The sequence below is a fragment of the Mus caroli genome, unplaced genomic scaffold (genome assembly GCF_978045245.1).
Source record: "Mus caroli unplaced genomic scaffold, Mus_caroli_1 scaffold_6, whole genome shotgun sequence".
Classification (NCBI taxonomy): Eukaryota; Metazoa; Chordata; class Mammalia; order Rodentia; family Muridae; genus Mus; species Mus caroli.
Window position 1 is genome coordinate 93,552,993 of NW_028227261.1, and position 22,605 is coordinate 93,575,597.

At 41.1% G+C, this 22,605-nt stretch overlaps 1 protein-coding gene across 7 annotated transcripts; it reads left to right on the forward strand.

The window, feature by feature from the left end:
• The first annotated feature begins 2,074 nt into the window (after window positions 1-2,074).
• Zfp37 (ZFP37 zinc finger protein) lies at window positions 2,075-20,527 on the forward strand. Of its 7 annotated transcripts, none has more exons than XM_021160904.3 (4): window positions 2,075-2,522; window positions 5,728-5,809; window positions 6,184-6,315; window positions 17,259-20,527. In XM_021160904.3, exons 1-4 carry the CDS (start codon window positions 2,490-2,492, stop codon window positions 18,782-18,784), a joined length of 1,773 nt encoding a protein of 590 aa, XP_021016563.1. In that variant the 5' UTR covers window positions 2,075-2,489; the 3' UTR covers window positions 18,785-20,527. The 7 variants fall into 7 exon arrangements, with proteins under 7 accessions (XP_021016563.1, XP_021016568.1, XP_021016569.1 ...); XM_021160909.3 differs by having other exon boundaries at window positions 2,210-2,531; window positions 5,725-5,809; XM_021160910.3 differs by having other exon boundaries at window positions 2,210-2,522; window positions 5,725-5,809.
• The last annotated feature ends 2,078 nt before the right edge of the window (window positions 20,528-22,605 follow it).

The following is a 22,605-nucleotide window of genomic DNA, read 5'->3' on the forward strand; positions in this document are numbered from 1 at the left end:
AGTTTATGTGTTTTCAGACACTAATGTAAAAATATGAATTTTCTATGCCAGCCCTTGCTCTGAATAATGACATGGAGACCTTTGTATTTATAAAAGTTTCAGGCATGATAGCTGGACAGATTCTGAACTATTCTAACCTGACAATCCTGGCCTGGCCTACTCCTTCATTTGTGTGCTGACTCAATCTCTCTCTCTCCCTCCCTCTCTCCCTCCTTCCCTCCCTCCCTCCCTCCCTCCCTCCCTCCCTCCCTCCCTCCCTCCCTCCCTCCCTCCCCCACCCCTCTCCAGCTCTGAAGTCCCACTTTTTGCTCTCTTGCCTGGCTATAGGCTGATCAGCTCTTTATTTAACCAATCAGGAGGTAATGGAAAACAGTGTTTTACCAAATACTGAGTCCTACCTAAGTCCAGACTGCAACTAGATCCCTGGGCACAGAAATCAGCACTTGAACAACAAACCAAGTCAAAGCAGTTGGCTGCAGGTGGTCTAGCTTCTCAGACTGCCTCAGTAAGGCATGCTCTTTCCTGGACAGCAAATGAGAAACAACCAACTCTCCCAGGACTTAGCCAACATCCCAATTTTCTTAGGGTCTCCAAAGATGCCATTGCCATCAGACAGCAGGAAACACAATGCCCTCATTCCCAAGATGTGGGGTAGGTAGTTATTGGTATTTCAGTGGATTTAGGGTGCTGCCTACAGGTTGTTATTGGTAGTGGTCAGGGAAGAAACAAAGCAAAGGTTAGATTTGAGGATCTCTCTTCCCCTCACCCCTCAATCTTTTCTCTCCTGGAGGTGGGGGGAGGCGGGGGCGGGGAGGGAGGTGAGAAAGGTTAAAGAAAGTGTTGGAGGTTGGTCTGGTGCTATGTATACAAACGCTAAGTTCCTTGCTTTTTTGCTTCTGCAGTTCTGTTTCTGGCTAACTGTTTTTGTTAGCCGAAATATGTCAACCCAGAACATGGTTTTTTGTACTTAAAAGCACATCCCGAGGAAGGCTCAGTGTTACACTGGGATCCCAAATACCCAGGGAAGTCACTGGCTAGCTTTTCTGTTGGCTTGAACCCATGTCTGAGCAGTCTTCTCTGGTGGATACCCCATAACCAGAGGCTCAAGAACAGGAGGTGCAACTAAGGGAGACAAGCAGACAGGGCGGGGGCGGCATGCAAAACAGGTTTAATTTGGGCTTTGAGTTTTAGCTCAGTACAGAGTAGTTAGTTGCCTAGTAAGCACAAGGCCCTAGGTTCTGTCTTCAGAAGGGGACTTCAGGAAAACCAGCGAAGCTTAAAATGTTAGTGCCTGTGAGAAGGCTCGGAGTGTAAATAGCAACCATTGTGGTAGGTAAGTTTGGAGAACGGAGTGAAGTCCCTGGATCCCCATAAAGAGAGAACTAACTCTTATATTTATACTCTGGCCTCCACAAATCAGTTCTGTTCTTTCTCCCGCTGTACATTGAATAAAGCTATAAAAACCCTTATTTTATTTTGCCCCTTTGAGACAAGTGCTTTGGATAGCTCACGCTAACCTCAAGTTCACTCTATATAACAAGGCTTGTCTTGAAAACACTCTGCCCCTGCTTCCTGCGTAATGGGATTGCAGGCAGTCTCCTCACTGGATCCATTTTCCAATAGGGGTGTTGAGTCAATCAAAGAGAAACCACGCTTTTGCAGTAATCTCTCTGCCCTACTGCGAATCCAAACTGAGGAGGGGGATGAAGGTTGTGTAGTCCTGTTCTTCATCCTGCACGTGGATTGTACATATTTACATATCAAAAATTCTACATAAAAACTGCTAAGTGAACGCAATGAGCTTGTTAAGTGGTGCACTGAGAAGTCATTTTAACAGCTGTGCAGTTCTGAGGAAATGTCTTCCCCAGTGCTGGGCTCTCACCAGGAGTGAGAGTGTTCGCTGTCTGCCTCTTCCCTCCCCTCTCCATTATAACAGTAATCCAAAGAATTTTTCCTATGTCTTAGCGATAAATGTCTTCTCTCTGTAAGTCAACGTTACTAGTCTAGACCAGCTTTTCTGGTTTCTTTCTCTTTCTGGATGCGTCATCCTGCTTCCCGGGTTTCCCCGGCAACGGCAATTGGAAAACCCTTTGGAAAAGCAATTCCGAGTTCTGTTAACAGAACCCCCGAGGCGAGGCCTCCCCGCGCCTCCGGGGTTTAGGTTCTGGGGTGCGTGTCCCGCGCAGCAGCTCCTCTGAGCACTTCCTGCCTGGGACACGTCGCAGCTCCGGGAACCAGGACTCACGAGTCGCCAGTCCTGCCGGCACAGTGATCCCAGAGGCGCCCGCGCCTCCGCTGTACGGCGGGGTCCATGCCAAGATGGCCGCGCCCACAAGCAATCTCCGCAGGTCTCCGCCATCGAAGCCCCCGGACCCTCTGAAGCGGTGCCCGGGGTGGCCGCCATATCGGCCTCTGACTCCATCGAGGACCTGACAAAGCCAGAGGCGCTGGGTCGGAGGAGTGCGGACAAAGCCAGGCGTCCGGAGGAGATGGCTACATCCGAGCCTGCGGAAAGCGATGCGGTGAGGGCGGTAAGGGCTTGGGGTTGGTTTGGTTGTCGGTGATTGGAGGGTGACTGGAGTCCTAGTGGACGAGATTTGAGAATCTGTGGCGTCGTTGTTGAATAGTCTTTTTGGGAGGCCGGTGTTCTAAGGGACCAAGGTATTGGGGTTTTATGGGCATATGGAGTATTAAGTGCCCGTGATATTGGGGGCATCTGGAGTTGGGGATTGCTGTAATTTTAGGAAATCAGTATTTTGACGGATCTGCCTAGGTAAGTGATGCTTGGGAGCGGGGAGGCATCTGTAACAGTCACAGTGACTGAGTCTGGGTCTGGAAAGCTAGCAAGATCTGAAATGAGGGCTTTGTGATGTATTACAGACGGGAAGCCCTACAAGGATTAGAATTTGAACTGTTTGGGAGCTGGTGTTTTAGGTAACAGGCTGCGCTGTGAGAGGGGCAGTATTGAGATTTGGAGAACTGGTTCATTCGGAATATGTGAGGATTAGAAGTTGAGCCCTTGGGGTCAGTAAAGGTGGTATTTCTGGAAGTCTAATAAGCAATGTCTTTAAGAGTCCCCGTTTTGTGTGCTATGACTGGCAGTGAGGCGGGGAACCTGGAGGCTAATGAGCAGATGACAGTTGGTGGAATACAAGAAGTCTTATATTGAAGTGCCTATTTGGATGGCAGATTGTCATCTAGGGAGAAAGGGTATCAGTAGTCCTAACTGTCCCTTTAGTGATGGGGTTCTTGGTAGGAATTATTAATAATTATTAGGATTCTGAGGCCAAGGCTTTGTGAGTTTTCAAGGTTTAATGATAGAAGGTTCTGTAAGGTCACTGGAGTTGAGTGGAGGTTAGTGACTGTTCTTGAAGAATGGTAATTGGGAACTTCTATCTATGTAGGGGAGGTTTACGAAGGTTAGTGACTGAGGGATATTTGAGTGTCAATGGTTAGAAAATTGTAAAACAGAGTATAAGATGAACACCTATTTTATGCCAGAGAATTTTAAGTAGCAACATATAGGGCCAGTCTCTTTTTAAAAATAATTTATTTAATTTTACCGTATGTGCATTGGTGTGATGGTGTCAGATCCCTTGGAACTGGGGTTACAGACTGCCATGTGGGTGGGAATTGAACCCAGGTCCTCTGGAAGAGCAGCCAGTGCTCTTAACAACTGAGGCATCTCTTCGCCCAACTTCGCTGTCTCTCTCTCTCTCTCTCTCTCTCTCTCTCTCTCTCTCTCTCTCCCCTGCCCCTCCCCCACCTCCGAGTCTGACTTTTAAATTTGAGAAACAGAAAAGAGACAATAAAATGTAAATATACGTGTAAGTAAGATAATTCCAGGCAAAGGTAACTGCTATGAAGAAAGTAAAAGAGGATGATGTGGTAGAGAGTAAAGAATGGAAGTGTTTGTTTCTCAAGTTAATCTTAAAAGAAGGGGCTGGTTAAGAGCGCTGACTGCTCTTCCAGAGGTCCTGAGTTCAATTCCCAGCAACCACATGGTAGCTCACAACCATCTGTAATGGGATCTGATGCCCTCTTCCTGTGTGTCTGAAGAGAGCAATAGTGTACTCATATACATAAAATAAATCAATCTTTAAACAAAACAAAACAGAAATGTAAATAAAATTTAAAAATAATCTTTAAAGAAATGGCAGTTGATTTGAACAGTGGTTAATGCAGAGATCCAAAAATATTCAAAGAAGAATGTCAATTGCTAAAGCCTTAAGATAGAAATTAACTTCTTGTTATAGTAAAAGAAAAACAAATTGTGGCTGGAACACACACAGGGGAAGTAGAAAAATAGGATATCAGTGGTACAAGGTTCTAGATCATGTAAGATCATATTGGCTATGTTAGATGTATAAACCACTGGGTTTAAGCAAGGAAGTGATTTGATCTGATTGATACATCAAAAAGATCATCACTGGTTACTCTATGGAAGATGAACTACAGGTCAAGTAGGTGCCAGAGGTCAGAAGTTTACTGCAATGGTCAAAGACAGATTATAGTGACAATTTGGAGTTATACTGGAAAAATTAAATCACATTGAGAGTACATCTGAATGTGAACATGGTGAATTAATATAGATAATGAGATTGAGATTAGCTTTTGGGCTTCAGGAAATGGAGTCTAGGATTTTTGTATATGCAAGTAGCTGGTTCTGATAGAACCCAGCCTCCTCCTTCCCCCCCAGTAAAAATCTCTTTGGACCTTTGCTGGAGCTTTCCAACCCATTTCACATGTGTGTCCAAAACTTGTTTCTGAAGGAATTAGTGTGTTCTGTGTGACTCTACTGGGAAAGGATTCTTGGATGCCTGGGTTTGCTTTCACACAGACTTCATCCAATCCTGATTAATTGATTTGCTATGAGTCCTTAGCTGTAATGAAATATACCTGTGATTACAGGTATCTTCCTATTGAATACAGGAAGATACCTGTGATTACAGGTATCTTCCTATTGAATCACTAAAGGTTACTGTATTAAAATCTGGTGAGTCTGTAAACAGACTTGAGACAGTGAACGTAGTTAAGAATTGGTGGAAACAATTGTTTCCGTCTATCATTAGATCCTAAGGTACATGAGCCATGGAGAAAAATTAAACACAGCCTCTACTTGATATTACTGTAAGGTGCAGGATCCCTGGGAGAATGGTGAGTTTTATTTAAAGTAAATAGGCTAGAGATGGAGTTTGCTGACAGAGAGTAGGGTTTCTGTAATGTTAAAGAATTCTATTGGTATCAGTGAGTTGGGATTGGTCAGATTAGATATTTGGGGACTTCTGGGAGTTAGAGATCAATGTGCCTTGTGGGACTCTGTGATTGAGGAACCTGTGGGTAAGTGCTGTGTTGGGAGTTGTTGTTGTTAAAATTACTCATATGATTAAGGAGAATTGTACTGACCTGGCTATTTGGAGCACTGTGGCCGTGAGTGTTGGGGGTTATTAAGAGTTAGACTGGAAGTCTGTGAGGTGGAGATTAGTGACAGATCCAAGTCACACATTGCTGGTCTGTGAGGGTTGCCTTTACATGTTAAGAGAGCATGTTTAAATGTGTATTGTGGGCAATAGTGAATAGTTGAGGTGAGAAGAAACTCAGGAATGTGGAGATTTAAGAAGTGCCAGACTGAGAATATGATAGGAATATGTAGGCATATGATAGGAATCTAGAATATGATAGGAATCAGTAACATTCATAGATTTATCTGTGGCTTTTACTTAGAAGGAATGGGAGCAGCTGGAACCTGTGCAGAGAAATGTGTACAAGGATACGAAGCTAGAGAACTGCAGCAATCCAGACTCCATGGGTAAGGACAGTTCCCCACCACCCAGAACATGTTCACTGCAATCCCTTCTTTCTCAAATCCTTGATGCTTTCTTGTTTTGTTTAATTTTATTTTATTTTGGTAGTGGTGGTGGTGGTGGTGGTGGCAGTGGTCGTAGGTTGATAATGATGGTTGGTCAGGGAGTTTTAATCGCTTTTCAGTACCAGGGATGATGTTTGTGCCATTGCATCCAAAAGGGAAGGTTTTCTCAGTTGAGGTACATGGGCATCCTTATTTTGAAATATTAGAAATCATATATGTTTATTAGCCTTGAAAGACCCTAAGTACAGACATCATCAGCGCTTGATTTCTGAGTTGGTTGTTCCAACACTCAGTGTCTCATTTCTTATGAGTAGGAAATCAAGATACCAAACAAGACATAGTCTCCAAGTTGGAAGAAGAAGAACCATCATCGGGAAAGGGGAAAAAAACCAGCCCAAGTAGTCTGGACAAAATAGCAAGGCCCAAGAAGGCAGGAACAAGTGCAAGTAAGTTTTTAGTTTCTTGGCAGTAAGTTTGGAATTCTTCAAAGAGTAATTTGTAATCTTTTATTAGAGCTGGGAATACAGCTCAGAATAGAGTGATTTCTCACAAGGACCTAGATTTAATTCCCAATATGGAAAAAAATTTTTTTTTTCCTTAAAAGTCCTAGGTTTTCTTTTCTTAACCAGGAACTAGTAGGAAAAAAAAAACCAACAAAACAAAACAAAACAAAACCACCAGAATCTCTCAGGAGAAAAGGAATTCAAAGTACAGATGTTTTCTTTGGAGATTCTGATATCTCTTTTTTCTATAAACCTGTCCACATGAGAGGCTCATGACAAGCTCTTATTTTATGGAGAAGAAGAAGAAAAAAGGGTGAATGAAACCACTTAATTAATCCTTGTAAGGAATCACTGCTTGGATGTGGTAGCTGTCCATTGTAGCTACATTTAAGCATCTGGCTCAGAGGGTAGGCATGCATCATCTCTTCATAGGAGAGGTGCTGCAATTCCAAATGCCATGCTACTGAGGAGCTAGAGAGGCATGTTCTTTCATAAAGAGCAAAAGTATAATCAGTCACCATTCTGTGATAGGGGGAAAGCTGAAGCCCAGGGCTCAGCAGCCTGAAGTGCCCAGCTCCTTCCCCTAACCCCTTTCCTTCCTGTATGCCCATCGCTGAGCTCTTAACTCTCAATCTCATTTCTGTTTACCAAATCTAAAAAAAGAATCCTCAATTTCCCTGTCTTCTACCTGCACACCAGTTCCCTAATGTGTCATATTTTCTCTTAATGAATTCAGACATTCTTAGATCAGTCTTTTTTTCTGCATCTCTGGGAATGATGAATACCCCTGCTCCTAATAATTTTGTTTCCTTCCTTCAACTACAAAACTCCTTGTACCCCTGTTCTGTAAGACAGCATCATGTCCATCTGCCCTTAATCCCTGGGATTATTTGACTGAGATGTACCCCCATAGTCTTAGGCATTTGAGACATCACCCAGTTGGTGGTACTGTTTGGGGAGGTTTAGGAGGTGTGGCCTGTTGCCTACTTTCAGCTTTCTGCTCTGTGACAGTCCCTTGCTGCCATGTCTCCCTGCCATGACTATAGAGAGAGACTTATATCTCTCTGAAACCATAAACCCCTTCCCACCTGTTGATTTGGTCACAGTGTTTTATCAAAGCAATAGAGAAGTGACTAGTACTATCTCTATTCAACCCTCTTGCCCTCTAGTGCCCATGCTAATAGCTGTCAACCTTAAGTTCTTGCCATGTCTTTAAACAGGTGAGTTACCAGCTCCCTTTACTTTGCTGATGGTCCCTTAAGGTGTTCTAGTCCTCTATTGTACCTCTTTCAAAAAGATCTCCCATTACGCAAATACAAGGTAATTTTTCTACACTAGCAGCTTCTAGATGGGCATCTTCGATGTCTTTGTTGTACCTTCTTATTGGAGCTGCTTGTAGGAGACTCTTTAAGAGTCGCCTATGAAAAAGTCTCGTGTTTATCAGTCAGAGGCTCCCTTCATCCCCCCTGCTTTTGTCCTCAGATTTTAGCCCTGGTTTCCGAGATCCTCTTGTCAAGTCCCACTTGTTTGTTTGTTTTTCTTAGTTGTCACTGATACTACATGAATCAAGTTTATCTGATCTCTAAGTCTAGTTCTTAGGAGGATTTAATGAGTCTACTTTTTCTTAATTCTTCTTATATGTTACTGATAAGCCTTACCTGTACTTGCATGGCCCAGTGAGCCTATGCTTACGTTTCTGAAGTTACATTTGGTTTCTATTAAAATTCAGGTTCTAGTTGCTGTCTCAAATTAAGAAAATTATTTTCCTGGGAAAGGGGATACACACTTCTAATCTCAACACTCAGGAGGCATAGGCAGAGAGATCTATGTAAGTTTGAGGCCAGTCTGGTATACAGAGAAAATTCAAGGACAGCCAGGACTATACAAAGAAACCCTGGCTTGAAAAACAAAAAATCAAATCAAAACAAAACAAAACAAAACAAAAAAAGGAAAAGAAGAGAAAATGGTTCCAGCCTTAATCAATTATTATTCTATCACACCCAGATCTGCTCTGGTATGATCTTGTTACATACTAGGACTGTGATTCACAATCCCTTCATAGTCATGTTGTCTTTTCATGCTTTCTGTCTTTTGGGGGAGTGGATATCAGTTGCAACAGCAACTGTTCAGTTGTAAGAAGTTGGTTATGGGACTAGGGAGATGGCTCAGTTTGTAAAGTACTGGCCACATAAGCATAAATCTGAGGTCAGCTCTTCAACCTCCATGTAACAAGCAGTGCCTGAGGGTACATACCTGTAATCTAGGACCAAGGAGGTGGAGAACAGAGCCTGGGATTTGCTGGCCAGCATGTCTAGCCAACTGGAGAGCTCTGTGTTTGGTGAGAAACCTTGTTGCAAACATAAGATGAAGAAAACAATCTAGGAATGCCTTGATGTCAAACTGGCTTCCACATGCATGGGCACATGGATATATGTTGTGGGAAATATTAAAATGTAATGGCAAGTTCCTACGCTATGCTGGGCACTGGTGGGCTACATGGCACCAGCAGGGTGTTCTCATCTCAGCAGACTCGCTGGCTTGGAGCTTCAAAATCTTTCCACCCAGCTCGCTAAGTTCTCACCGGTGGGTCATTGCCACATCAGTCCCATGCAATGATCACCCACCTCTTGGTTAGTTGTCACAATGCAGCCACCAGTGGTAATGGGTTACTGGGTTCCTGAAAGGAAAGTGGGGATGGGTAGGAAGGACAGTGAGAGAAATAACGAGCCAAGACATAGTTCTCTGATCAAGGCTCAACTTTAATTCTTGAGTCTGAAATTTTAAAGGGGGAAACCCATCCCCACTTTGCCAGGATCTTGTCAGGAAGAAAAGCTTGGCTGCTCAGCAGGTAGTGGCTTCTTGCAGGAAACTGCCGATGTGGCAGGACTATAGACTTCACCTAGGTTGGAAGACTCCACCCTAGGTGGGCTAGCAGACTGTGGCAAAACAAGGTCTGATTCAGCCTGCTCAAGGCTGGGGGGCGGGGAGGGCACAATTCCTCCCTTTTTATTTATTAAAATTAGCTGGACTGGGGCATAAAATATACTTATGCTCCATGGTCTGGCCCAGGAATTAAGTTGGCTGGCAGCTGCTCTTGGCTTAGGATTGGGCCTAGACTCTCTCTTACCCATCCTGGAGGCCATGCACAGCTTACTTTGCACAAATTCGGCCTTTTAGTGTTTATTTGAACAAACAGGGCCTCTTGGCACATGCCTCTGTCTTAGGTTGGTAAGAGTCATAGACTCATCAGTGGCCCATCTTTGGCTGCTGGCCCTCATAGCACACCTTTTTCCCATTCAGACCAAAGCCACAATATGTGCTCAATGCATCTCTTCATAGTGATGAATAACTGCCATATGTGAGCTTTGCTGAAGGTGAGAATGTATGGAAATAACCAACCTGCTTAAAATACAAAGTCAAAGGTTAAAAGCTACAGGATTAAAGTCTGTGGGGATGTCCCAGGTATTCAGTTCAGTTGCAAATTAGTAATGATGATGCCCAAGGTCTGGTTGGGGAGGTGGCTTTGAGAATCAGCAGAAAAAACTGTTACTTCTCAGGAAATAGTGGAAGCTATGCTCCAAATTAACTCAGCTGGCTGATAAAGATTTTTTAGCTGGCTTTATAATTGGAATCATACTTACTAGAAGACTCAGAATCTGTGTCTACTTGACAAATCAATTTTTCAGGCAGCCATCAGGCTTTGTCGTCTTCTTGTGAAAAAACACAAACAGAACCTCCCCCATATTAAAACAGGGTCAGGATAATTCCATGTATTAGTTAGGTCCCCCCGCCCCCCGCCCCTAGTCTAACCATGGCATATGAGCTGGAAGTGACAAGATGCCAACAGCGATCTGCTGTAGACTGACCGTTAGCATCAGTTTGCAAAAAATTAAAAAAAGAAAAAATAAGGCAAAGGCAAGATGTGCTTTGGTGACCTTGGAGGGTATAATTCCCTGCTTTTTGTTTTTTTGTTTTTTTTTAAAGACTTATTTATTTATTTTCTGTATATGAGTACACTGTGGCTGTCTTCAGACACTCCAGAAGAAGGCATCCGATTCCATTACAGATGGTTGTGAGCCAACATGTGGTTGCTGGGAATTGAACTCAGGACTTCTGGAAGAGCAGCAATCAGTGCTCTTAACCGCTGAGCCATCTCTCTAGCTATTTTAAAAGCTAAATTTTCAGAGTGTGATGTGCATTTTCAACAATTTCTTGTCCCTGAGAATTATAAGGAATCCCAGTAATATGGGTAACATTTGCAATAACAAATCTTCTGTGGCATTGCCTTAAGGGGTCTTGTCCAGGCAGCCCAGGATGAGTTCTTAAATGGCCAAAGACAGTACTTTAACGGAGCAGTACTTTCTCTTAAATTAAGTTGTATATGCATAAACAATTGCAAAATTTGAGAATTAGCAGTATTTAAAAAGGAACAATTTCAAGCAATTGTAAGCCCTGAGCTATATATAGTTCTCAGAGTGTGATGCACATGTTCAACAATTCCTTGTCCCTGAGAATTATAAGGAATCCCACTAATATGGGTAACATTAAACTGTTGACATTAAATTGTTGGCTATCAGAATACAAATTAAAAGCTTTGATTTTAGCACTTTAAAAATGACTACAGCACATAGTTCACTTATTTGTGCTGAAGCAGGAGGAAACTCACGAGAATAAACATGTGATCCAATCACATATACTTCTCTCCCATAGAAGGGCTGTTTATAAATACAGTAGATGTATTCTTTATGGGATGCATACATAAATTTACAGGAAATACAAAAGCATGCATATGAGCAAATTTTAACAACTTATCTTTTGGATAATGATTATCAATTTTGCTTGAAAAGTTTGTTATGCAATATGCCAAATATCAATATTGTTAATAACCAATTTAATTGCTATTTGAAACAAGGAATAGATGTCCTGTCAGGTTTTAAGACATTCTTTCCAAAATACTTTCACGATTCTATCCTATAGTTTTTATTAACACCACAACAGCTTCATAACTGGATGTTAAAACTTTACTTGGAGATGAAGAAAGATGAATCCACATTAATGCTCTCTTTTGCCAAAGAATTGCTGTGGGCACATTGAGTAAGAATAATTAACATTTGATTACAATTGATAACAATTGATTACAGACGCTTCCTCTACTTTCTGCAAAGCCTTTTGACTCTCATCAGTTAATTTGCATCCCCCTTGATAACATCCACAGAAGGCTTAGGTCCTCCTGTGGTGAGTTTAAGGTGAGGTCTTAGCCAATTAATATCTCCTGGAAGCTTTTGAAAATAATTTGAAGTAAACAGATCATCTTTTCTTTCTTGAATTTTCTGTACTACAATTTTTCTAGGATTATAACTGAGGCCCCAAATATTGAAAAAGATATTGCCTCTGAATCTTTTCTGAAGCAGCAACTACTCCCCAAAATGTTAAAGCTCGTTTTATAAGAACAAAGGTTTGCAGTAAAATGCCATCAGTGGGATCAGCTAATAAAATATGCTCCATATAATAAACAATATACACTGAAAGTTTCAAAGTCCTAGCTTCTTATATTGAAGCAGAGACAATTTTTTTTTTTTTTTTACATAATGTAAGGCCATTAGCCATTCCTAGAGGCAAAACCATTCCAATGATTACAAGCTCACTAGAAGCAAACCCTTTACAATGATCAGGATGCAAAGGAAGAATAACACCTTTCAAATTCATAATAATTCTTTATGGAGTAGGCAGGACAGATTATGTATCTACAAGTTCCACAGCCTCATTGATCTCTCATAAATCTTAAATTTAAACTTTACAACAACACCTAGATAGGTCTGTAATAGTGCTGTTTTGGCTTAAAAATAATTTCCCAGAGGCAAGGCCCCCAAAACTTTGCTAGGTAGGGTTTGCAAAACAAAAGTAATGGCACACAAGCCTTGCTGAGGATGCTCTGAGCTTTGCATTAACTCAAATGTAAATATTTCTGAGCATACTGCCTGAGTTCTGGTCCCAAGACTATCCCTCCTGCAGCAAGGACAGATTCCAGGGGAGTAATTCTACTGTCTGTCTATGCCTCTAATTTTTGGACAGTCTTTCCTAAAATGATTTATACTTAAAACATTCCTTATAAACTTGGTGCTGTGAAAGCATTGCTTGTACGTACTGTCGTCCCCTACAAGACAGCAACCATAGCCAAACCCTGATTGTATGAGGCCCCAATTTCTGCACAAAGACGAATATATAAAGATAAGTCAGTCTTTACTTTGTATGACCGGATGGCTGCAGGGAGCTGCATTAGTGTTCTCATAAGACAATTGTGTAACAAAAGGAACCCCTGCTTGAGAGTCCCCGAAAATTCTACTAGCTGTTTGTAGTAGCCTATACACAAACTCCTTGAAACAGTTCATCTGGAGCCTGTTTGATACCAAATCATTTCTCACTGAGATCTCCTTTCCAATCTTGGGGGGCTAAATTTTGCTTCTACCACCGTATCCAATAAAGCTTGTGTAAAAGAGGCAGCAAGTCCATACTGGCCACAGCTGTTTTTAACTTTTATTACTCTTGCAATCATCCTAATTACAAAATATGGGTGAGTTAAGAATCCTGAGCTTGCAATCAAACTGAAACCTGCAGTCAATGTAACACTGGCAATTTTAACCATAATTATTCAGTTTCTTTTTGCAATATTTAAGCATAATTCTAACTTTGGAAAACAAGACCCAATTTTAAACAATCCATTCTCTTTAAAATCAATACCAAAAGCATTACTTTCATATTGTAAAGTTTGGCTGCCAATTTTTATATATGAATGCATGACAGTTTCCTGGGGGTTCATGCCACGTGTTTTGTTTAAAATGACTCCAACCCTGAGTTACCAGTTTCAAGCTAACTTTCTTGTTAATAATGTAACACTTTAAAAATCATACCCAGTAACTTATAAGCCAATATTCTATGACTAAGACATGCAGAGTATATTTATACCTTTAAGACCAGTCAGAAACCAAATGAAGCAGCTACATGAATCTTATAAATTTAGACCTAACAAAGAATTTTTACTTTTTCTAGCTATAATTTCAAGAGAAAAAGCACTTTGTCATTTGCTGAACCCAATAATCACAATTGCAGACATTTTTCTAGGAAAAAAAACCAGCTATCAGCTTATTTGCCTTAGAACATAAGAAGCTGGGACCCCTTTAAAAGCAGCTTTTCAGCAGGGCCTTTCCTGCTGTGCTTGACTCCTGGCTAAGAGTGTGGGGCAACTTAAATCAGCCTCCTCTGTGCAAACAGACTGAATCAAGAGATGGATAGCCAGCAGATAAAGATTTAACCACTTTTTTCTTTTCAATATGAAACATAGAACAACAGTCATTCAGAAAAAAACAGACACAAATTGACACGTGGACAGATTGGTGCACTAAGGACAGACAATACAGAAAGGGTAGAGAACTTGATGTAACCAGAACTAAGGATGTCTCCTGTATGGGCCAGATAGAAAGCAGGACGTCTCTTGATTTCCTCTGTCTTTGGGAGAGCTCTGAGCGAGAAGAAATCCATTTTTCTTCTCTCTTGATCTCTCTTTCTCTTATGTCATTTGTCTATCTAGCATCTTCCTTTTGTTGTTGTTGTTTGTTTTTTTACTATTTTATTTTAAGCCCTACTCCTCTTGCCGGATGCAGTTCTTGACTGTGGACAAATGCCTGTTTAGAATTTTCCAGTCCCATTTTCCACTGTCAACTCCTAGCTGATATTAGCATTGGGCAGACGCTGACTCAGTCTAGCCTGTATCCTTTTTGTACCCTTGCAATCAACAGCCTTCCAAAGATCAAATTTGTAGCGCTAACATTAATTCTGTATGTTGTTTACCATGCAGGATACCATTTTCTTCTGTTTTCTGTGGAGCTCCACCAAGACAGTGTCCCTCAGTTGTTTTTTCTGTATTCAGGTCCCTTGTTCAAGTGCACTTGTATCCACTAGTGGCCACAGGTTACTGGGTTCCTGAAAGGAAAGAAATAATGAGCAAAGGCAAAGTTTTCTGATCAAGGCTCAACTTTAATTCTTGAGTCTGAATTGTTAAAGGGTGGAAACCCATTCCCCACCTTGTCAGGAGCTGGTCAGGAAAACAAGCTCAGCTACTCAGCAGGTAGTGGCTTCTTGCAGGAAGCTGCAGATGTGGCAGGACAGTAGATTTTACCTAAGGTCAGAAGACTCCACCCTAGGTTGGCTATCCTGTGGTAGACAAGGTCTGATTCAGCCTGCTCAAGGCTTGGGGAAGGGCATATCACAATACCCATTAGCCCAGTAAAACAAAACTCTAGAAGCGTATAATTAACCAGTCAGATTTATATGTCAATAAATTATCAATTCACAAGATGCCCACACAATAATTGATAATGAGCCAATTGATAATGAACAAGCTGCCCACCTAGATTAGACAAGTTATCCCAATTATTCTATCCTCTTATTATATTCATAGCTTCCTGTAGCTATTTAAAGCCATACAGAATCTAGATCGTCTTCTTCCTGCTCCATCTTTCTTCCTCTCCCTACCTATCTCCTCTGGCTCCATCTCTGCAACTCTTCACTCCACCTCCCTTTTCCCTGTTCAATCACAGGCTTTTTGTTGTATTAATAATTAAAGTGATTGGACATGGAAAATTCTGCTACAAATAGGTGCACACATATACAAGTGAACATGTATACACACAGGCAAAGATTGTTTTACTCTTACATGTCAAGAGAATAAGTGTAAGCCTGACCACTTTGAGAAGGAAATTTGTCCCTGTCTTCCCCATCATCACTGCATGTCAGAAGACTTTGTGTGCTGTGCTACCTGGAGGGCCCTGTTTATCTCTTTATCACAGGGTGCTGAATCTCTTGAGTCCTTGGATGAAATAGCAGCTAACAGTTCAGCTTTTCTGGACTGCCCCTTACCCTACTATATCTAATTTTCACCCCCCCCCCTGCCTCTGAGTGTTTCTCTCTGTCTGTATATGTGTCTGCTGTCTCTGTTCTTTCTGTGTCTGTTTCTGTCTGACTGCATCTCTGTCTCTCTCTTATTTTTCTAACATGAATTTCTATTATGTAGCCCCTACTGGTCTGGAACTCATAAGGCCTGCCTCTGCCTTGTGAGTGCTGGGATTAAAGATGTGTGCCACAATAGCCTACCCCAAATCACAATCTCTTAAATGTCCTCCATAAAGGAGAGAATTTCATTCATCCATTCAGATACCCTTATTTTCTCCATATAAAATTATTTTTATCACTGAGGTGGCTATTCACTCTTTCATTTGTTTCTCTCTTTAAATGTTTAGAATTCTTAAGTCAGATGATTTCCCTATTTTATTTCTATGCAGAGAGCTATTACTGAGTAGTCTTAGAGAAGATCAATTTTTTAAGATGTTTCTAAATTTATAATTGTGCAATGTGTAGGGAAAAGAACATAAGCAAGTACTTAGAGCCATAAATAAACTTGGACTTGTCCATCAAGTATTGGAATGGTGACAGGATCAAAGGCATGTACTCCACAGGTCACTGGAAAAACAGGTAGATTCTCACTGTAAATGCAGATGGTGTAAAGCATTTCCCAAGCTAATTGCTAGGAGTTTCATGACTTTGTAAAAAATTAGGGAACTTAGGGGAACTACAGAGTCATCTATTGTTTAGTAAGAATGTCCTTGTTACGTTGCTTGTGGAAGAGAGGGAGGAATAGCCTCCCCTGCTTAGAGCCACAGGCACCCACTAGTTCCTCAGTTCTCCTTGGTAGATGTATTCTCTGTTTTAGTTTATTTAAGCTAGCCTTAGTAAAAAGAGAGGGATTTATTGAAGAGCTCATGAGTACACTTCTTATAAGCCAAGGGAAGAGACTTTAGCCAAACTCCACCAGGAACAAGAACTGGCAACTTGGAAGTCACAAGGCAATTGGAATTATGCACACTATGTTCTTGAGAACAAATAGTCCTACATTTCTGCTTCTTTCTGTGTGTGGGTGTTTTATTCTTTGTATTGAAGAGGTTTTCACTACATTGTTTAGTAAGAATGTCCTTGTTACGTTGCTTGTGGAAGAGAGGGAGGAATAGCCTCCCCTGCTTAGAGCCACAGGCACCCACTAGTTCCTCAGTTCTCCTTGGTAGATGTATTCTCTGTTTTAGTTTATTTAAGCTAGCCTTAGTAAAAAGAGAGGGATTTATTGAAGAGCTCATGAGTACACTTCTTATAAGCCAAGGGAAGAGACTTTAGCCAAACTCCACCAGGAACAAGAACTGGCAACTTGGAAGTCACAAGGCAATTGGAATTATGCACACTATGTTCTTGAGAACAAATAGTCCTACATTTCTGCTTCTTTCTGTGTGTGGGTGTTTTATTCTTTGTATTGAAGAGGTTTTCACTACTTAGGATAAGTATGGCTTTTGTAGTACTTACATCATATCATCTTAATCACAATGGGAAGACTAGTAATGCCTTGTTATGTAGCCCAGACTGATCTCAAACATATGAAAAAGTATCTTGTTTCAGCCTCCTGAGTACTGGGATTAATAGGCATGTACCACTGTACCTGGCATAATCACAAAGTTTTTTTTTTTTTTTTTTTTTAATTTAATGCATTGCCTGTTCAGTATTCCTTGTGTCTATTTCACCTTCTATCCAAGGTTACAAAATCTTATTTCTAAGCAACCAACTCATTTCCTAATGACTACTTCAGTGGTCTTTCCCCTGGTTTTACTATCACTTTCTTCCCATCAGGTCCAAGAGGATAGTGACATTTGTTCTTGATGCTTATTTTACATTGCTAGTTAGGGTTGAGTAAGTTTTCAACCCCAAACAAGGAGGGCATCTCTTTAGGAAACGTATAAAGTACTTGAGTGGGAGTGCAGAAACTCACAAGAATGTCTCTAATTCTATTTTAGAACTCCAACAAGATGATGAGCATAGGGAGGAAAAGCAGAAGTCCCAAAGCAGACTTACTAAGGAAGTGACACTCAGGAAGAAAAGTTCCAACAGTAAGAAAAGCAGTGAGTATGGTTTGTTGGAGAACAAAAGTGTCGACTCAAAACACACTCCTTCTGAGAAAAAACTGCCTAAGTCCAGTTCCCGTGGGAAGAACTCGAATCAGAATTCAGACTCTCTGAAAAGGAAACCTGACACAGCTAATGAATACAGGAAATCACTCAGCCGTTCTGCATCTGATGTGAACAAAGATGAAATTCCAACTAGAAAGAAATTCGACAAGTTACCCAACAATAAGTTGTCTGATAAAGGTGACAAAAACCAAACCAGCAAAAAATGTGAGAAAGTATGCCGTCATAGTGCATCCCATACCAAGGAAGACAAAATTCAGACCGGGGAGAAACGGAAATCACACTGCCGTACTCCATCTAAACCTGACAAAGCCCCAGGTTCTGGGAAACCTTATGAATGTAACCAATGTGGGAAGGTCCTCAGCCATAAACAGGGACTCCTTGACCATCAAAGAACTCACACTGGGGAGAAACCATATGAATGTAATGAATGTGGGATAGCTTTCAGCCAGAAGTCCCACCTTGTTGTACATCAGAGAACTCACACTGGGGAAAAACCATACGAGTGTGAACAGTGTGGCAAAGCACACGGTCATAAACACGCCCTCACTGACCATCTAAGAATCCATACTGGAGAAAAGCCCTACAAATGTAATGAATGTGGCAAAACCTTTAGACACAGCTCAAACCTTATGCAACACCTAAGATCTCACACGGGTGAGAAGCCGTATGAATGTAAGGAATGTGGCAAATCCTTTAGATATAATTCATCTCTTACTGAACATGTGAGAACACACACAGGTGAAATACCATATGAATGTAACGAATGTGGCAAAGCTTTCAAGTATGGCTCCTCCCTGACTAAACATATGCGAATTCATACAGGGGAGAAACCATTTGAATGTAATGAATGTGGGAAAACTTTTAGCAAAAAGTCACATCTAGTTATACATCAAAGAACTCATACAAAGGAGAAACCTTATAAATGTGATGAGTGTGGGAAAGCCTTTGGACATAGCTCATCTCTTACCTACCATATGAGAACTCATACAGGTGATTGCCCCTTTGAATGTAATCAATGTGGTAAGGCCTTTAAACAAATTGAAGGCCTTACCCAACACCAGAGAGTTCACACAGGGGAGAAACCCTATGAGTGTGTTGAATGTGGGAAAGCCTTTAGTCAGAAGTCACACCTCATTGTACATCAGAGAACTCATACAGGGGAGAAACCCTTTGAATGTTATGAGTGTGGAAAAGCCTTCAATGCAAAATCACAACTTGTTATTCATCAGAGATCCCACACTGGAGAGAAACCCTATGAATGTATTGAATGTGGTAAAGCCTTCAAGCAAAATGCTTCTCTTACCAAACATATGAAAATTCACTCAGAAGAACAATCTGAGGAAGAAGATTAATGTAGGAAATCTGACAACTGACTGGTTTGGTATTATTTAACCTTAAAGATGTTCTCAATTTGATGATGTTAGAAAATCTTTTTAAAGAAATCATTCCTTGTGATACATGAGAGAATTTGAATATGGATCTTTACATAAGATGGTAATAAAATTTAACCTTGATCCTAAACCTAAACAGAAAATACTGTATTTTTACACTTATTATAAATTGTCTCCATATTTAGATTAAAATATGAATCTTTTAAAAGAGTGAGTAAGGAGATGAGGAGATATCATAGTCAGTAAAACGCTTGTTAAGCAAGCACAGAGGTCTGAATCCCATCCCTAAGGATCGATAACAAGCTAGATGTGGGTGGGGGCACGTTCTTGCAATCTCACAATTGGGAAAGCTGAGACAGGAGAGTCTTGAGAACTCCTGGCCAACCAGACTTATTTAATTTGCAAGCCATAGGTCACAAGAAAAAAGAACTGTTTTAAAAATAGGGTAGAGGGCTCCTAAGAAACAGTACTCAAGGTTGACACATGTACACACACACACAGACACACACACACACACACAGACACACACACAGACACACACACACACAGACACACACACACACACAGACACACACACACACACACACACAGACACACACACAGACACACACACACACAGACACACACACACAGACACACACACAGACACACACACACACAGACACACACACAGACACACACATACACACAGACACACACACAGACACACACACACACACACAGACACACACACAGACACACACACACACACACAGACACACACACAGATACACACACAGATACACACACAGTTGTGAAAATGTTAACGAATTAGAGCAACAAACAGTAAAATATGACAATTCATGAACTTTCTAGATGTGTGCTTAAGCTCCACAGTTAGTATTTAATTTGTATTTATTCTTAGTGCATACTTACTGCCTTGTGTAAAATACAAGTGAGGGTGAGGGTATCCTCTGGTATTGTCTAGCTTTCTTTGTTAATGTCTGTTAGCTTCTGAATTAGTAGAAAACTTTCGGGAGTTGTTTTGTTTTGTTTGAGACAATATCTCACCATATAGTCCTGGCTAGCCTGGAACTTGTTATGTGTACCAGGCTGGTCTTGAACTTATTATGTAGACCAGGCTGACCTTGAACTCACAGAGATGTGTCTGTCTCTGCCTCCCAAGTGCTAGATTTAAAGACTTCAGTAGAAAACTTTAAGGGGTTTTGTCTAGATTTTGTTAATAAGAGGTTCATAAAAAAGTGGAAAACAGCTGAAAATGTGTTGGTAGTGAGTGATACTTGTTATATTGTTAAGTATAGAAAATGGATTGTTAAACCATGTATATAGTATGTTCTCATTGTGGACAGAGTGTGTATGTGTGTCCCTGTACTCTGTGTACATATATATGTGTTTATATGGATAGACTTCTTTTTTTAACCTATAAGAAAATTAATGGTGGCTTCCACTGAACACAAGAGTGCAGCATTGAGGTCTGACATGTTTATCATGTACATGTGTCTAATTCAAATATGTATTATATAAAAATATATTCATATGTGCAAATTAACAAAATTTAGAACAATAGCTGAGTCTATTTCACAGTGTTATTTAAAAAAGTGACATAAGATTTCTATGCTCCTTTATGAATAATGAAATGAAAGCATATGGCATTGAACCTTGATATTGAATTCACAAAGAGTTTCCTATAGAGCACAGATTTTTGTTAACATGAGTCATAACTGTTAACAATATTTTATTTCTCTTATTTGCTATTAAAAACTAAAGATGAATGAAAGTGAAAGTGGTATTTTATTTTATATTCAGAATGCTAATTCACAAATGTCTTAGTCAAGAATTTCGGCTGTATTTCAACAAATGCCTCCACACCCCATTCTTGCCCAGTAGCAGATATTGTTGCTGGATCACTTGCTCAGCTTCTTACAGAGTCTGCTTCAGAATGCTGGTTGGGAAAGCATTCCAGAAGGTAGTGTACATCAGTTTGACTTTTTTTCAAGAGACCTGTCTGCCATTGCAAACTGTATTAGCTAGGATCTATTGCTGATAAGACACCATGACTAAAATCAACTTGGAGGCGAGGAAGGGTTTATTTCATCTTGTAGCTTAGAGTTCATCATCCAGGGAGTTCAGGGCAGGAACTGAAGGCAGGAACTTAGAGGTAAGAGGTTGTAGAGGAGTACTGCTTACTGGATTGCTTCTCAGAGCATGTTCAGCCTGCTTTTTTATACATTAGGACTATCAGCCCAGGGTGGCATCTCCAATGGTGAGTGGTGTAGCACTTTTAAGTTGTTCTAATTGTTTTACATTGTTTTCTTTTATATCAGTGTCTTAGTGTCTTTTATATCTGTGTCTTAGTTGGGGTTTCATTGTTTTGAAGACATACCATGATCAAGCTAGCTCTTATAAAGGAAAACAGTTCACTGGGGCTTGTTGTGGATGGGCCTGGTCCTGTTTGTATGTTAATTCTGCTTTCCTGGGAGGGGTTGTGGACAAGAAGTGAGTCATTCTCAAATGACTTCTTGTGGACCAATCTCCTAATGAATAAAGGGGCAATCACTGGGCGAGTAGGCAGGACTTCTGGGTTGGAAGAGGGGAAGCAGGAGAGAGTTACAGCCCTTTTGGGATGGGAATAGCATATGGGTATGATGTAGCTGCTAGAGTTTCCTGGTACCATGGCAGATCCGCAAGGATTGGACACTAGAGGAATCAGATTTTAATAAGGCTTACAAGATTAGGTTTTAGTTGTTGCATCCAGAGATTGAGTTACCATTGTTTTTTTTGAATTTACTTTGTGTTGTGTTTTCCTTCACGTGGCGGCTTGTCTGGATTCAAGAGAGAAAAAGGTACAGTGGCAAAGTTTGCCAGATGTGCACTACAAAGGCCACGGGAGATTTGAAGCAAGGGGTTGAGGTGGTAATGATGTATGTCAGCAGGTACCTAGCAAGCTGTCGCTTCTGTCTCTGACCAGCAGAAAAGAGCGACGACACAGCATTCTCAAAACGGTTTATTCAGGAACCTTTCAATATGCAAGCAGGAATCTCTCACTAGCCCCCAATTGCAATCCCTTATATAACCCCTCAACCATGTCCCATCAGCCCACTCGTAATCTCAGTTCATTGGTCTTCATCAAATGGCCTGATCTTGTGTCATGGTGCGTGCCTGCACAGCTCTCAAGATGGATGTGGTTTATTTTCGGGTATATGAGGAAGTCAGGTGCAAGTCATAAGACTTGGCTGCAGTCCTGGGTGCCATCTTGGGACTACCACCACACCAGCTCCCCACAACAAGCTGGGTGGAAAGACTGTGGTGTTCTGAGTCAGAGTCTTCATGAGATAAAAACAGGTCAGCCATTGCCTGCCAGTGCATGTCCAGTCAGACCACTGGTGCAGAAGCGCAAGTGTGGGGATGTACGGGGTCTATTTTTTTTTTTTTAATATTTTCTACAACAGGAGCTGGCTTACAGTTTTAGAGGTTTAGTCCATTATCATCATGGTAGGAAACAAGGCATCGTGCAGGCAGACATGGTACTGGAAATGTTGAGAGTTCTATCTCTTGATCCAAAGGCAGCCAGGAGGGGACTCTCATCCACACTGGGGTGGAACTTGAGCATAGGACCTCAAAGCCCACTCCCACAGTGATGAATTTTTCCCAACAAGGTCAAACATCCTAATAGTGTCACTTCCCATGGGCAAATCATATTCAAACCATCACAATTCACAATCCACTATTCTCTGAAAAAAAGTTCAAAACAAAAACCAAACCACACCTGGGCTGGGTATGGG